The sequence below is a fragment of the Coturnix japonica genome, chromosome 4 (genome assembly GCF_054131305.1).
Source record: "Coturnix japonica strain WE chromosome 4, WE-NBRP24, whole genome shotgun sequence".
NCBI classification, from domain to species: Eukaryota; Metazoa; Chordata; class Aves; order Galliformes; family Phasianidae; genus Coturnix; species Coturnix japonica.
This window is the reverse complement of record NC_140666.1, coordinates 17,405,342-17,422,220: the sequence shown is the minus strand read 5'-3', so window position 1 is coordinate 17,422,220 and position 16,879 is coordinate 17,405,342. Positions and strand designations below refer to the sequence as shown.

Sequence of the window (16,879 nt, the reverse complement as noted above, 5' to 3'; positions counted from 1 at the left end):
TTTTTTTTTTAACATGCAAGTGCCCACTTTGTCTTGTAATTTCATGTGGTTGCACTGTGATCTGCGAGCAGTCCTTGCTGCTGGTACATCATGCTGTGGTTTCATTGGGCACCCCCAGGCAGAACATCCCCACTGCTGGGCTCAGCTCTGAGCTGTGCACCACAAAAATGGAGGGCAACCAATTTTCTTGGCCACTCCAGACAGGTTTCACCAGTATTCCATGCTTGTTAAATGGAAATTGATTGAAATTGCACTTACTTGAGATTATTTAGGTGATAGTTATATTGCACTTAGTATTTAATTAACCATTTTGTTTTCAATAGAAGGAGACCGCTTTGCTGCAGTAGTTGTGTACCATTAACCCACTGTGACAGTGAGGAAGAGAGACCTGCTGTATTACTTAACAGCCACACCAGCCTGCAGTATTTAAGAAAGAGCAGTACAGGAGGTACAATCTCTTATTGTAACGTGAAGTCCATTATACTCAGGTTCATCAATCCATGTGCACCGGCAGTTGCTTGAATTGGTCAGAATTTCACCCGACTCTCTCCAGTTCCTTCAGCAGTGGGCAGCTTCTCTGCTATACACATATGCGCACAGTTGCCTTCGTTACATTGATTTAGAAATTAATTTGGCAATTTGTTTGAGGAAGTCAACGTTTTCCTCTATCCTCCTTTTAGGCTGGGTCATGGCTTAGGCTGAGGTTTGAAAATTGGCACTTGAATTTTCACTGTAGTTTAAATTTCCTCCCCTAGACTGCTGGCATGCCACAGGAATATAGTTATTGCCCTACAGAAATTGCAGTTTTCCTGGTCTGGCATCCTGTTGCTGGCAGTGATCTACAGCAGATGCTCCAGCAGCAGACAATAGCGTTAGGAGCCGAATGGCAGCAGAATTCTGCACAGGATTGTCTTCGTGCCTGGTGAGACACTGGAAGGGGACCAAGAGCCATATATTGCCTGCCTTTGTGCAGCAGCAGGGAGATCCCCATGCTCCAGGTGTGTAGAATAGATGTGCAGGTGCAGACAGCTGAGCTCTGTGCTCTGCGCCTTGCTGGATGCGGACACACTGATGTAACTGTGTGTGCGTGGGATGATCGCATCGCTCTGTGAGCACCAGGGTTTTGAGAGGGCCACTGATATTTTAATGCTATCCCTTGGTTTGTGTGGGCTTTATTCTGCACGGTGCTTTGGCAGACAAGACTGAAGATACCACAGGACCACGGGCTCTGGAGTGGTGATATCTGTGGGTTCAGGTTTGCTTGTTCCGTGCACAGCAGGCTTTAAGCTCTCCAGTTCACTGGGCTCAGCACCCCGACTTCTCATGACCCGTGCTCAGGGCTCACCGCACTGAAGTGAGCAGCCATGTGTTTTTTTGGAAGCCGTCCTGCTCTGTCTCAATAGCTGTTTGTCATGTTCCCTTAATGCCACAGCTGTTTGGCTACGCCAGGTCATCTGCTTTTATTAGTCCCGTTCCCGCCACCCCCTGAAACTCACACCGGCTGCCCGAAGATCCCGATCTGTGTCCCAGAATAGCACTTCTCTCCTTTCTCTTCCCTTCCCTCAGTGACTGGGAAGCTCCAGTGTTTCCCTCTTTTTCCCCAAATTCTGCCTGGCCATGAAGGCTGGTGTCGCCTCGCTGACCGCAGGCATCCTAGGCAGCACTGCCGTGCTGCTCTTCCTGCTCGCCTTCGGGACAGACTACTGGCTGCTGGCTGCAGACATGTGTGGGGTCATCGAGGACAGGAACAGCACGCACCAGCCTGGAGAGGTAAATCCCCAACCAGGTTGTTCTAGAGAGGAGGGAGCTGATAATTTCCTCTAGAACTGTTGAAAAGCGGCACAGCTACCTTCAATTCAGGTGCTGGCAGCTTCGGATCCATGGTGACATTTATGCTTATTTAAAGTGACCGGTTAATGCAAAAAGTCATCCTGAGCTCCCTTGGATGCCCCGTCCTTGGAGGTGCTTAGGGCTAGGTCGCATGGGCCTGGTCCAATGGGGGGCAGCCAGCCCACGGCACGGGGTTGGGACTGGATGGGCTTTGAGGTCCCTTCCAATTCAAGCCGTTCTATGATTCTGTGAATGTTTTGACAGTAAAAATGTCTAGAAAACATGAAAACAGTGCTTCTGTATTCTGGCAGATATGAATGTTAGGGAATGAAAGGCAAAAATGTAAGAGCTTTACTTGTTGACAGCCTTTGCCTCAAAAAACAAAAGATATCTCCTGATACTTTCTATTAAAAGATTTCTCCGCCTCATTTGTTCATTTAAAAGTAGTTCATATTTTAAAGTGTAGAGCTTGGCAAGCACTTACATCTGAAGTGAGAGAGCTGTGGTACAGACAGCAAACAGGAGCGAGCAGCAGGTGCATGGCAGAGGCAGCAGTGCTTCCTGCCCACCTCACGTGAAGAGATCTATTGTCAAATTAGGATTTGTGTAGGGTTTCTGTTAGCAGGCAAGACGATTTTGAATGTTTCCTGTTTTTTATGACAGGTGTTTCAGTGCTCAGTGCTCCTATCACATGTTTATATATCCTTTTGAAAGTGTGCTGTGTGCTGAACTTGCTGCTGTCTGCCTGCCCAAGCAATCACAGCCATCCTCTCTTCTGAAGTATTTCTGAGCTGATCAATGTGTGGCTGCAATTACAAAAATGACAGGAGGATTCTTGTTGCATGCAGACTTTTTGTTACTCCAAAGTTCAATCCAATTAGGTTTGATGTTTGCTGGTGTGGTGAGTCACACTGGGTGAGCATCATGATGCCAGCAAGAAATGCTGTCATTTCAGAATCCCATTGTCAATTGTGGGGCACTGCTTGAGTCATGTTTCCAAATGACTTTTTCTACTACTCAAAATAGATAGATAGATAGATAGATAGATAGATAGATAGATAGATAGATAGATAGATAGATAGATAGATAGATAGATAGATAAAACTGCCTGGCAAAAGGCGTTGTCTTTTATGTCTAAAAAGCAGTGCAATAGAGCCCCAAAGGAGACAGAGCCACAGCCAGAGGAGTGCAGCTCTGGTTTTGATCTTAGGAAATGACAGTGTTAATTGTTTTGGATTTTGTTAGTGCTGCTGTCCTTTAGAATGAAAGGCAGGGATGGCATGCAGCATGACACAGACACCTCAGAGGTGTCAGGGACGCTCTTGGCCACGTGTTTCTTTGCCAGTCACAGAGGCAGGGTGATTCCAGTAGCATCAGGAAGAAGTGGGCACTGCTCTTCTTCTTTCCTCTGAGCTGTTTTATTTCTATTTCAGATGCTATTTCTATGATTCTTAGTTCAGGTACTGGTTGCCTACAGAGAATTTTACCTTATCTTTCTTTACCTAAACTGGCAAATGTTGTCCCTGATGAATAAGGAGGGTCGCTATTTGCCACACAGTAGTTGAATGTGCACCAGGTCAGCAGCTGGTGGGGTCTGTATAGCACTATAGCCATAGCTGGCATTTTATCCTGAAAATAAAAGGAGAATCAGAGCATCTTTGGAGAGAGGAGAAGATGGTCTGTGAGGATCTGCAAAACCCTTTTTATCAGGATAGCTATGATGATACTATTCATTTCAAGGAGCTAAAATATTTGTTTTGTAGCTGTGGTAAGGCAGAAAATCAATGGCAGCAGCTGTCCCTTGACCCCTCCAAAACCAACTCAAACAGCAGCACAACCATCTGAGCTTAACATACGTGCTTCTCACTGTTGCTGTGACCATCCTCACATCAGCTTGTCTTTCACTCCCCACAGGCAGACACACTGGCAGAGGCTGGGACGCAGATCCTCACCTTCCATCATGAGGGCTTCTTCTGGCGGTGCTGGTTCTTCAGCGAGAGCCAGTCTGAGACCATCTGGACCTTCTGGTACAGTGAGTACCCGGCCATGCTGTGCCTCTTGGTGCTGCTGCCAGCCTGATGTCTCTGCACTCTGTTTTGTTCCATTTTATTTCTTTTCCATTCCCATAATCTCTCCACTAAAAGCTAACTGGGGGCACACTTCCTGGGTTCTTTTTTTGGGCTTGGATTTTGCCCCCATTGGGCATCATCACATAGGAACTCCTTGGTGCCAATTAAAATATCACCCATGAAGATGGGATGGTGACATCCACCAGCAGGGTTGACTTTGCTCCCGTGCACCATGATATTTGTATCCAGCTAAGGCGTGATGAATTTGAACCCATGTCTATCTTATCCTTAGCACTACTCTTCAGTTCCTTTTTTTCATAGAAAATTGGTTTTAATCACACCAGATCAGGCTGCCCAGGGCCCCATCCAACTATGAGCTCCTCCAGGTGCTCACCCTTTTGGCTGAGCATTCTGCCTCCCACAGAACCAAGTGGGTTTGTGCTCCTGGGCACACGAGACCTTTGCTTTCAGATCTTGCCTGTTTTTCTTTCTAAGGTCATAGAAGTCACAAGCATGAGAGTTTCATTGCAAAGAAGAAGAGTGATGCAAAATCATTATTTTCTGAAAGCACGTTCATGTTTAAAAAAAATCGAAGAAGGTGAAATATGTTCAGAGGCGAAAAAAAATATTAAGGTCTGCCAAGGTTTTCAACATTGCAAAGGCCCTGACCCTCTGCTCGCTCTGCTCAGAGATGCTTACAGGCTGATGGAGCAGCGGGATAACCCTGCTGAGGGATCTGGCTGAAAATAATGCAGGTTCCCACAATCTGTTTATTCCCCAGTGGTTAAAATCTCAGCTGGTTTTGCTGTCCCTCAGTCCCTGACCTCTGTTTGCTGTAGAACTGTTACTGCCACTGTTCAGTAGAACAGCGCAGAGCTTTTCACACAGAATATTTTGATGAAAAAGGCGAGAGAGGGAGCTTGCTATCTAATTACATTATACAGGAATACATTATACAATACAATGTTACCTGAAGTAAAATGACTCTTTCTGATAGCTGGCAAATTTTTATTACTTCTTTAGGTATTTATTATAATAGGATTGATCATGGCAAATTAATTTGCTGCTCTCATGGATGTAATAATTAATTCAATAGGTATTCCATAGTCAATTTAGCATGAACTAATGTCCACCTATTATTAAGTGTTCCTTTGAGCTGGGGAACATATTTAAATAAGTGTCCAATCATTAATTAATTCATTTAACATTCATTCTATTACTGTTAATCACGATAAGTCTCGGTGGTATTAATATTGATGGGGCACGTCCATTCTAATTGTGCTTTCCTCTCTCACCAACCAGAGGGCTCTGCTACCCAAACCCCTTCTTCCCTCGCAGGTGGTTTCTGGAGCAAAATAGCAATGGGAATATTGATGTCAATTTGCAATCTGAACAGCATCACTGTGGTTTTGCACAAAATCAAAGCAAACCTTTTGTCGTTCTTTTGCAGCCAGTCAAGCGCACCCCAAGCACTGCATGCATGGCTACCTGTTCCCCATGCCCATCGTCCTGGGGCCTTTCCCACATCCCTCCTATGACACAACTGCAGGTGGGTCACTTCCCAGCTCCTTTTCCAAGCCATGGGACTGGGGTGTGTGTTGTGTGCTATGTGTGCCCTACTGCAAGCCCTCATGGCCAAGCTTGACCAGGGATGCTCCTTGCAAAGTGGCCTCGCGTGGCTTCCTGGGAGAGCGCCAGCATTGATCTGTTGCAAGACAAAACAAACAAACACTGGAAAATCAGTTAAAGACCAAATTGTCAGAAGATCCATCGCATTTATTTTTAATACCTCGAATACGACACAGTTGGAGAGCTCTCTTTTCAACTGGTTCCCTTTTTATTTATGTTTCTCTGTATTTTCAGAGTTCTTTAATGAATCAGCTGCTGCTAGGAATTTTAATTTGCTAAATTGGTGGCAGCAGCTAGAATTAATTCCATGATCTTTTTGGAAATGAATTGATTTCTTTAAATAGTGTGCATCACTCTGCGTTGCCTCTGGGGATCCGGGGCAGGCATGCTGCACAAACAAACATCTTGACCTTTTCCTTAGCCTTTAGCACTACCTTTTTTTTTATTTTTTATACTTTTTTATTTTTTTTTACAAGAAATTAATTAAAATAAAATATTTGTCAGTAGGAGCGTGTGAGGGAGAGCATCTCACTCCTTTTGCTGTGTCGGATCCCTGCCTCGGGGAGCAAACTGCAATATGGAGTGGATGGTGGCAAGAGAAGCCTGTTGCAGGCTGTCCATGGCAGGCACATGGGCAAATGTTGGTTTATTTTTCTGCTTAGGAGGGAGTGGTACAACTCCAGTTTCTGAATGATCTCTATGGTAAACACATGGATTTTTCCATGCTAAATAAAGGGGCCTTGAACCATCTGTCGCTGCCCATCAGCCTGTGCTATGCAGCCTCTGCAGCTGCCTCTAAAATGCCTTTTGGGTACAGCCCCAGTGCTGGGGCTGCTGCAATCCTGTTGCTGAACTGGTCTTGATGATGTCATCCCTGGGGAGATGGGGACACGTTGGCACAAGATGGGGACGTGATGGCATGGACATGGGGACGTGTCGGTATGGAGATGGGGATATCTCAGCACCCTCATTCAGGGAACCGAGATCTGTACCAACCCCTCTGCAAAGCACTGGGAAATCTACATGGAGCAGGCTTTTCTGCCATACACTTTTATTTTATTCCCAGGCAGTCCATACTCAGATGCAAATTATGACAAAACAGGAGGCTGTCCAAGAAGTGGGTCCTCCAGCTATTACCTGTGCCAGAGATAATTCTGCCTTATCTGCATCCTCTTAGGCTCCCCGAGAGAAATGGGTGACGGGAGGTTAAACATTAAAATGAATTCTGTGGTTTTGGAGAGTTCAAGATACTTATCTCTCCCTAAGTGGCTCTCCTGACAAAATGGCTTAAAATGAGCAAAACACATCTTCTCTGTATCATTTTTCTTTCAAGTGTGAGTCATTTCAGCATTGCTGTTTGCTCATGCTCAGCTCAAATCTCTCTAACTCATGCTTCTGAGCAACAAAAGGCAATGGAAGCAGTGGGAGGTGGTGGTCTGAGCAGACCAGATATACTGGGGGAAATGGGAGGAGGCTTGGAGGGTTTCCACCTGTTGAGCCCTCATTGCCCACACCTGGGGTTGTCCTCCCTTCTCATATACTCTCTGGTGTGGTTTCCTTGCAAACACTTTCAGCCCCATGAATCCAATCTCAGTGTTAGGTTGATCCCAGTGCTCACCATCATTTTGTTGCCCAAGCTGGCATCAATGCAGGAGTTCCATATAGCCTTCTAAAAGCCCAGCTGAGCTTCCCTTCCTTTTCCTCTAACTCTCTTCTTTTTGGCTTTCATGCAGTGTACAGAGGCTTCTGGACAGCATTCATCATACTGGCTGTGGCTGCTGGCCTGGTGGGAGGACTGCTGCTGGTGTGTGGTGTGCCCTTTGTCAGCGCCAGGTCCTACAAAGTGGGCGGTGGGTTCCTGATAGCCTCAGGTAAGCCATTAGTGGTAATCATACACACGGGACAGAAAGGAGTGTGCACAGCCTACTGCACTCAGGGAATGGGGTGGTACCCAATGATGGGGAGGCACACAGTGATGGGTGGCAAACAGTGATGTCGTGGCCCTCAGGGATGCTGGGGAGGGATTGGTTTTCTGATGGGAGCAGTGGTGAATTGGAATAAATGTTCCCCTTCCCCAGGGGGCAATAAACTCCTATGCTGAGCCAAGCTTTAGAAAGATAGTTCTTAGGCCTAAGGAGCCTGGGAATTGGGAAATGTACTATTTTTCTTCTACAGCCTTATACGATATCCAGAGCCTTTTAATTTTAGTAATGTCCGTAGCTGCATTTATCCCAGACAGTGAGCAGCCACGCTCTGTTCTGTCAGCGTGGCTCTGTATTTGAGCCTCTTCTGTCTTTGCTCTGCTAGAACCTGGAGAACCACCATGCAATGAAAGGCATACTCAGCAATTCAAAACTGGAGGGCTGGTTTTTAATAAAATCTGAAAAGATAAAGCAGTGTCACAGCAGGGAAATGAATTAAAAATAGGCATTGATTCATTATCCCCACTACCATTGCAAATTAGTCCACTGAATTATCACTTGGGCCTATTCTGTATTTGAGAGGGAATAACTGGAGAAGTACTTGATTTATAACTGTGACTCAAACTTGGGAAAAAAAAACCCTTTTTCTTTTTTTTCTTTCTTTCCCCCCCCCCTTTTTTTTTCCCTTTTTTTCCCCCCTGCAATGCAAGCAGCTAAAGGTTGGAGCTCTGATGAGCCCTGCCAAGTGAAGAACTTCCTAATGAACTCAAGCCTTCCTCTGAAATTAATTTTGCTTAGCTATGAGCCCCGTACCAGGTTCTGATTCCCTCAGTACTCAGTGAATCAAGCACAAGCCAGCATCTTTTTTCCCATTTTGGGCTTTTTGTCAGCTTAAGCTTTTTGGACTAAAAAACATTGATGAAAATGACTTAACAAGAGAGGTCCCTAAACGAAGCCTGGAGGAACTCCACCCAAATTCCTTACAGTTTCGTTGTGTCTTCCCCTTATTATCTTTTACTTTTTCTTCCCTCCTGTTATTTAGCTTCTTTTCCATTTCACAGGCTCTTTCCTTGTCTCCATCTTCCCCAGATGTACTAATAATTAACCACGTGATTCCTGCTGAGATGCCTGTTAACGTGAAGCTAGATGGCATCTATCTATTTGACTAAAAAATCTGGGAGGCACTAAATCAATGTGGCCCTACCTGCCTCTGCTAATTTGCTTTGCATTTTGTTCAATCTTCCATTTGCCTTCAGGTCTTCAGTTATTGAAGTAAGCCCAGCAAGCCTGTGGGTATCTGCTTATCTCTCTCTTATACAGTTTAATAAATGCTCGGTTGCGTTGAATTTTTTTCTAAAGGTAAATTTAATGTGGTTGTACACCTAGAAATTTCATTTGGGAATGCAAGATATCTTGCTCTCAGACCTTCGCTAGGTACCAGTGCCTTCTGGTGATCAGTACTGGCAATCTGATGTGTGCATGAGCTGACATGGCTGAGATGGAACCCAAGCACCCAAATCCTCCCCAGGTTATGTTTTTGATGTAAGCGAGAGCTAGAAGAATGCAATATATTTTCAGGTGAGTTTGCTTAGGATTTCAGCTGATTATTGAAATTTTTTTTTCCATCTTTTTTGTTCCTGACCTCAAACTTATCAGTACTGCTTGAAAATAATGTCCAAATAGATGCAGGATGACAGTATGCTTAACTTGCATCACAATGACATTGGGTGAATGCTGCATCCTCTGAAATTCAGATTCCTGGGTTGTATACCCTTGTGCTCCTTTGGGTGTTTTAGCAGCCATGATTACAAAGTGAGAATAGTCTTCACCCAGTCCTGGGGCTGCTCAGCTGCTGGAGGGAAGAATTGTCCTGCTGTGTCCTGGGTGATGTTAAGGAAAACAAATAGGAACTCATAACAAGCACCCCTGGAAAAGCAGAAATATCAGTAAATATGCAACCCATGCTTCTTCCAGCTGCTGGTTCTCCAGCACCCCTGCTCCCAGATCATTTCAGCAAGTCTCAGGCTCTCAGTGAGCAGCAGAAGCTGACAGATGGGGAAAGGCAGGTGAAGGTCACCCCTCCATTCCCTTATTATGAACATCCTGAATAGGTGAACAAGTTGCTGATCATTAAAGTTCATTTTTCTCACAATTAGAAGACTACATGCAAGTTCACGAGCTTCCACAGAATAAGAGTTAAAGACTGAGTTCACAGACCTGTCCCTACTTGAGAAAGCAGAAGGCAGACTCCCATTCACCCACCAGTAGGGTGCAGCTCTCTCAGGGTCAGGGGGCTTGTAGTTAGTTTGTGGCTGTGCCATCACCTCCACCACCTGTTTAATGACAAAGTAATGACATTCTTTGAAGGTTCCCCAGGAGCTGCACAAGGGCAGGTAGGCTTTGTTTTGCTTTCCCCAGTAAATGAGCCTCAGACAATCTGGTTTGTTCAGGGATAAAACAGCAACCAAGAATTAAATATGTTACTTAAAGGAAAAGAGAAAATTCTGGGGAAAAAACCCACTACCTACCCGTGTCCTCTGTCCCTCTGGGACCACTTTTTTATTTGTGTCTCCTACGGTAGGTATTATAAGTTAATGAAATATAAATTGATCTTTAAAAGAGCACTTTTCAAGGTTCAGTTGCTATCTAATTAATTTAATTTTAAATTACATCAGTAATAAAGGCTTAATTGCCTTCTTATCAATATATTGTATTTTTGTAAAGAACATGTGACTATTTAAGCATTCGATCATTTTCTTAAAGTAGAATAATTGGTATTTTAAACATACAACTATCATATTAAGTGTAAAATATTTATTTGTGCACGTAATTTCAAGTGGTATCACAATCTCAATGAACATGCAAATGTTACACCAGCTGCTGTTTAACTCCTAGCCTGCCTTTGCAGTGCCCATGAGGACTTGTCTATGGGAGGGAGAACGGTCTGAGATAGCAGAGTGTGGTGATGTGAAGTATGTTGGTATGATTATAGAAATGTTTGACTTTTAAGATTCAATTCCCAGTCCTAGGGCATAGGAGGCAGTTTAATAAATACAACAGCTTAGGATGAGTAGCTTCAACTTCTATATGACTCCTAGTGAGGACTGAGGAATGTTTTGGATCCTCCTTCTAGGCTACAAGATGTGAAGCAGGGTATTGTAGCAACAATATGTGCTTGTATCACTATGAGCAGAAACACAGCTCAACACTGCTGCGTGTCCTCCAAGCAAAGTTTCACTAAGCTCCATTGCTAAGCAGACAGATCAATGTCAAGCCATACCTGCAGCCTTTGCCTAGCATGAAAGCTGGATTTTGTAGTGCATAAGCTGCTGGGGGGAATAGTTAAATATAGTACAAGCTACCTTTGGTTTAAAAATTGCAATGGGCGGAATGAAATCCTGCAGAAGCCAGAACACATCCACAGAACTGTGCAATGACTTTTCAGCCATATTAATTCCAAACTGTTTACTTCTGTTATGAAAATACCATAATCTGTGATGTATTTCTTCCATATATGTATGCACATGTGTGTCTGTCTATATGTTATATGCCACCATTTAAAAATGGCAAGCTTCTAGCTGTGATGTGGCAAGGCAAGATATTACTGATGTAGTTTCAGATCTGTCATCACACCATTACCATTTAGTGTTAATATATGTTGACTTTTAAATGCATCATATACATTCTTTAATGCAATGAAGTAAGTAACATTGGGACTGTGCTGTTTTTTCGGTGTCTGCTCCATGAAGATTCTCATCACTGTGAGTTATAGGGTGTTGCAATTGGGATAGCAAAATGAGGTGCCTGCCCTCCACATACTTTACAGATATAAGAGGGCTGACCTCCAAGGTCTTCTGTGGGGATATGTACAGAAATACGTGGCTCTGGGTCTGATGGGAGAGCTGCCAAGGGAGATGTTGACTTTGAGGGCTGGAGTGCCCTCAGCCTTTCACCACCTGGCTTGTGGAGGGTTTCATGTGCTAACACGGGGTCATAAAAAGACTCCACAGCCTCATGGAATGAGCTCTCTGACCTTGCTTTTGAGTTACTCAACTGAGGCAGATGGATCTTGGCCATATGGACACGTAGGGACACTTCTGTCAGCTGGGGCAACCGAAGTCTGTGGGGCTCTGCCTTCAGTAGGTCCACCAGTAGGACTAGTCTACAGGTCTTGGTATTTCTGCTGTAAATAGGATCTCGTATTTGGAAAAGCATCTCTTTTTTCCTCCTCTTTTCCTCCTCTTTTCCTCCTCTTTTCCTCCTCTTTTCCTCCTCTTTTCCTCCTCTTTTCCTCCTCTTTTCCTCCTCTTTTCCTCCTCTTTTCCTCCTCTTTTCCTCCTCTTTTCCTCCTCTTTTCCTCCTCTTTTCCTCCTCTTTTCCTCCTCTTTTCCTCCTCTTTTCCTCCTCTTTTCCTCCTCTTTTCCTCCTCTTTTCCTCCTCTTTTCCTCCTCTTTTCCTCCTCTTTTCCTCCTCTTTTCCTCCTCTTTTCCTCCTCTTTTCCTCCTCTTTTCCTCCTCTTTTCCTCCTCTTTTCCTCACTCCTTTGTCAGGGAAAACCTGACAAATGTTGCCATTCTGCAACACTAGCCTGCAAAAATAAATGTTGCAATTTTTTCTCACTTTTTAACCTTTTTGTATTTCATACTCTGTAACTGGAGAATAACCATCTTTGTCTCTCTTCTCAGGAAGTTTATTTCTCCTGCTCATTTTCCTCTTTGTGCTGTGGAAGGAGTTTGTGGCTGATTTCCAAAAGTACATCCTCCTGGAGAGGAGTGAGGTGTGCCTGCAGGAGGCTCCCGTACATGTCTTCTATGGCTGGTCCTTCTTCCTTGCTGCTGCTGGCGTGCCCCTGTCACTGCTCTCTGGGCTCCTCTTCTTCCTGATTGGCAGAGAGTTGGCAGAGTCCCTTGAGTAAGAAAAGGTGCTGAGAAACTCTTGGAGAAAATTGTTGATGCTCCTTGTAATGAAGCGTACACAAGTTTTGAAGATTATGTCCGTTTTGTAGCTATAACCATTGGCGTAGGTGCGTGATTGAAGTCAGTGTTATGTGGAGGCAGGGGTGGAGCACTGAGCATGCAAACACTCTCAGTCCTGTAGGCATCTCTCTGGACTGTGCAGCAGTTTGAGGTGGGAGGACCAGCCTTCACTGCAGCTGGCATCCACCATGGCTCACTGCTGCCAGCATGGCCCCATCCGTGTTCAGCAGCACTGGAGGTTCCCAGCATCCTCATTTCCTCTAAGAGGTAATGGAATGCAGCTGTGGGGGTGTACGCTCTGATATCTTTTTCTGAGAAGCAATTAAGGATGATTTTTTTTTTTTTTTTTTTTAAGCTAGCTCTAATTGACGTCAAAGTACAACCATTTTAATGGAATGTCGGGAAACATAAGAGTTTTTTTCATTAAAAGGTCTGATTCTGAAGGTACAAATGTACCTGTGTCTAACCTAACTCGTAATAATGACTAAACCGATTTCTATGGTATGCAACATGAGATGTATCAATTAATATTTCTTTAAAGCACCGTGCTACAATGCATTTAAGATTTTCCCTGAACAGAGAATTGTTTTTTTGCAATCCAAAACTGAAAATTGGAGCTGGGGGGGAAAGAAAATGGGAACAATGATGCTATGATTATTTTGTTTGTTTGTTTTATGGTAAAGCCTGTCAGCCAGCACAGCATGGGACCCTGTTGTATTCCACACAGTAGAAGAGCCAGCTCTGAAAAGACTCATTATATACAATTTATATATTTTTTAATTCTTGCAATTGCTCAAGTGTACATTGTCTGACAGGTTAAAGTGGTCCCACTAAGAGTAATGCATGCTAATGCTATACAAAACGATCTACATTCAGGAGGTGATGTCATTTATCCCGTGCACATGAAGGTTTGTAGACACTTGAGAAATGACAAAGAGTTGATCTTGTGTTTTTCAGTCAAGATCTTGCTACTTTGAAGTAGTTTGTTGGGCCTTTGCTTGCTGAATTCATCTGCATAAATTTTAAATTAAACTTACTAAAAATACATGCTTTTCTCATGGATGTCAAAGTTTATGGTAAACATATATTTCCAGTGCTTTATGTCGTACTACTGACTCAGTATATTTAATTAATAATGTAATGTAAACTTCTTCTAGAAAGCAGCGACGACTGTTGGCAGTATAAAAATGTTTGTTAATGCTCTTCTTAAAATATTATTCAAGTCTGGCATTTCTTTACTTTTGGAGCAGGTTCTAATTACTCTTTTACAAGATTCACAGCATACATAGAGTGAGAAATTGTAATTCCCACATGTAAAGATTAGTTCTTTCGTATGAATAATGCGCTTGTTCTATGGTTCTTAAGCAACATTCACACTGATTTCCATTAATGGGAATTTTGTTTGACTAGAATTGTTATATACAGGTGAAAATCATGCATTTTTCCCCAGTGAGTAAATGTTTCATGGCATTTCAAACACGCTGATATTTCAGTGTTTTAGCTGGTATTTTTAAACTGTTTTGTTTTTAATTGTTTGTTTTAATTTCCCTTTCTTTGGGTTGTGCCTGTGCCCCATCAGTTCCTTGAGTGATAATTTCTCACTATAAATTCTCTTTGAATAATTTTTGTCATGTAATTATCTATTCAGTGTAGAGATGAACACTTACGGTCACAAAGAATAAAAGTATATAATCCAGGAGCAGAAGAGGTCAAGATTTACAGTCACTTGCCTTCCACTGATCCCATAAAACAATCCAAGCATGCAGAAATGATGATCCCATAAGAGACACCAGGGCAGAAGTATGAGAATGCAGCAAGAAATCCATCAGACTTATTGATATCTGTGAAGCTGAGGATCCCTGAAGTTGTGAATACAGAAGTGAGTTTTATATTACAGAATGAAATATTTATTAACTTTCTCCATCTGTTCTTTAAAAAATTTAGTTTAATGTCATCAAGGCATTTATGGAATACATTTAGCTTAATCATGCATTCATGCCTTAGGGAGTAAACCATCCCTGGAGACTCGCTCCTTCTGGATCAGCTCTAGAACAGGCAATAGTTTAAAACTCAATCATTCTTTACAGAATCATGGCTTTGAATCATTCTTGAATGGAGGGTGTGGTTTTTTTGTTTAAACTCTACTGCTGAGCAGATTCTAATATCACAACAATAAGGATATAGAAAATGAGATTGTAGACTGGCACAATTAAATTGACTATCAACTATGCAACATTTGTAGTCAGCACAAGCGCGAACCAGACACATCATGTTGGTGGACTAAAAAGTCAAACTAACTCCTTGGCCTCATATTTTTCTTGTGGTAACTATACCTTATACAGATGAAATTTTGTGTGAGAATCATTATTTCTGGAGTAGAAGCTTAAAAAAAAAGGTTGACGGACTCAGCAGCAGGGTTTGAAATTGTGGAAACCACAGCCTCTTTCATCTGTTGCATGTAAAGAAGTCTGATGAAAGGATATTATAGAGTACTGACAAGGACCTAATTCTGATCCAAGTTTTGTCATTATAAATCATGAGTAATTCCAGAGACTGCAGTAGACTCTTATCACTGTTAAACATCTGTAAGTCAGATCAGTACTGAGACTAATAAATACATTCAAAAATGCATAATTAAAACAGTGATTTCACATCACTGATGAATTTTAGTCAAGGATTTCTTCAAGGATGCTTTTCTCACATTAGCATTTGACGTTAGTAAGCAATGAATTATTCCATTTTTTCTTCCCAACATCTGGGACACTTCCTGCTTTATTTGCTACTTGCTGAGCACTCTGCAGGAAATATTAATGAATCTTGGGTGTTAAAGTATAGGCCTTGTGGATCACACACAGAGGCAGTGTTGCACAGTAGACTCTATGTGCCTTGACAATTAAGAGACTTGATTTTGGTGAAGTAAGATAATGGGAGATTTGTCAAATAGTTGGGAGACATGGGAAGTTGGGATGCTACCCAAAGATGAATTCTCTGCAGCACTAGCTCATGTCAGGAGATAGTTATTCTCTTCAGTAATAATGCAGATTGAGGACATTAACTGTAAGATAACCAAAATGCCACTTAGGTATGTATATAACTCCACTCTGGAATGGCTTACCTTCACCCAGCAGGATTTACAAAGCATTCTACTTGTTCTGTGCATCCAGAAGAATCCAATGAGGTAGTGCTTTCGCCTTGGTTATGCACACTTTCAACACCTCAAAGAATGCATGTAAGGAAATGTCTGCAGAAAGAATGTCTCCTTGTGTCAACTGGTCATCACCAGTGCTCTGGGTCCCAACCTTCCAGACATCCCATAGCCCACATGGGAAGAACAAGGTGCTCAGGATTTACCTCCCACTGGACAGGGGTATAAGAGGAGAAAGTTCCCACAGACTCTGCCCTGCCAGCTCCTGCTCGGCAGCACAGCTCTTATCATGCTGAGTCAGTGTGTTTGGAGGCACCTCAGCACTCACACCGAGAGCTGCCTGGGAACGTGCCGATGTGACGCAGGTGGAAGAGGGTACAGATGTGTTGCAGCAAATGAAGGGAGGAACAAAATTAAAATAAACAAGAAAATATAAGCTAGCTCCATGCTTGGTGCACAGGGCCGTACATTATCACAGGATTAAGCTGTATCAGCCAGAGTACATTTTACAAGAGTGCACAGCACCTCAATCCTATAATCAATAAGCTGTACATGCTGCAGCACAAAGAGCTCTTATCTGGAATACCACTTTGAATTTAGTGAATTTATTTAATCCCTGATGCCTGCAGAGCATCAGTCCTCTCTTCTGGGTTAATTTATTTATTCCGGTGATCTATTTTTAGTCTTTCAAGTACTTGACATTTGAGAAGTACATTATTTTCCCCCCTACTTCCTTAAAAAAAAACACACCTGAATTGAAAAAAAACAAAAAAAAACCACCAAAAAACTTTACCTACAGAAATGTATTTGTATCCTCATTCACTCACCACTCTTTCTCTTGGGACACAGAGCCCCGTCACCATGCACTGAAAAGATCAGGGAAGGCTCCTTGCCACCCTGCTTGGCTGAGCCTTTCTCCACACCAGTGCTGAGTGTTCAGAGGGTCTCCTCTCTTTCTTCTCATCTCTTTCCCATGAATACTTTCTCCACCTCTACAAAACAATTATCTATTTTTAAGGTGTATCCAAGGTGCTGCATTTAGCTCCGGAGTTGTAATGAGTGCATGTGATGCTCTCATCTTCTAGAATTTGGTATTTCATAATCTCACAAACTCTTTCCTGCATCCAAACGATGCTATGATGGTACAATAGTGATTATTATCAGAGCTGTAAAGGATGCACTCTAATTAACCCAAATGGCAGATAGTGAACATTTGGTTCTGGAAGAATAGACTGAAGTTTGATAAGTGTTAGGTCTGCAAAGAAGAAAAAATATTATTGCCCGACCTTCACTGAGTAGATTAATGATG

General features: G+C 42.9%; 1 protein-coding gene across 1 annotated transcript; it reads left to right on the top strand.

Moving 5' to 3' along the window:
• The first annotated feature begins 1,529 nt into the window (after positions 1–1,529).
• On the top strand, positions 1,530–14,132 carry LOC107312885 (transmembrane protein 182-like). The gene is made up of 5 exons (XM_015860701.3): positions 1,530–1,770; positions 3,745–3,862; positions 5,350–5,448; positions 7,262–7,399; positions 12,135–14,132. Exons 1-5 carry the CDS (start codon positions 1,618–1,620, stop codon positions 12,362–12,364), a joined length of 738 nt encoding a protein of 245 aa, XP_015716187.2. The 5' UTR covers positions 1,530–1,617; the 3' UTR covers positions 12,365–14,132.
• The last annotated feature ends 2,747 nt before the right edge of the window (positions 14,133–16,879 follow it).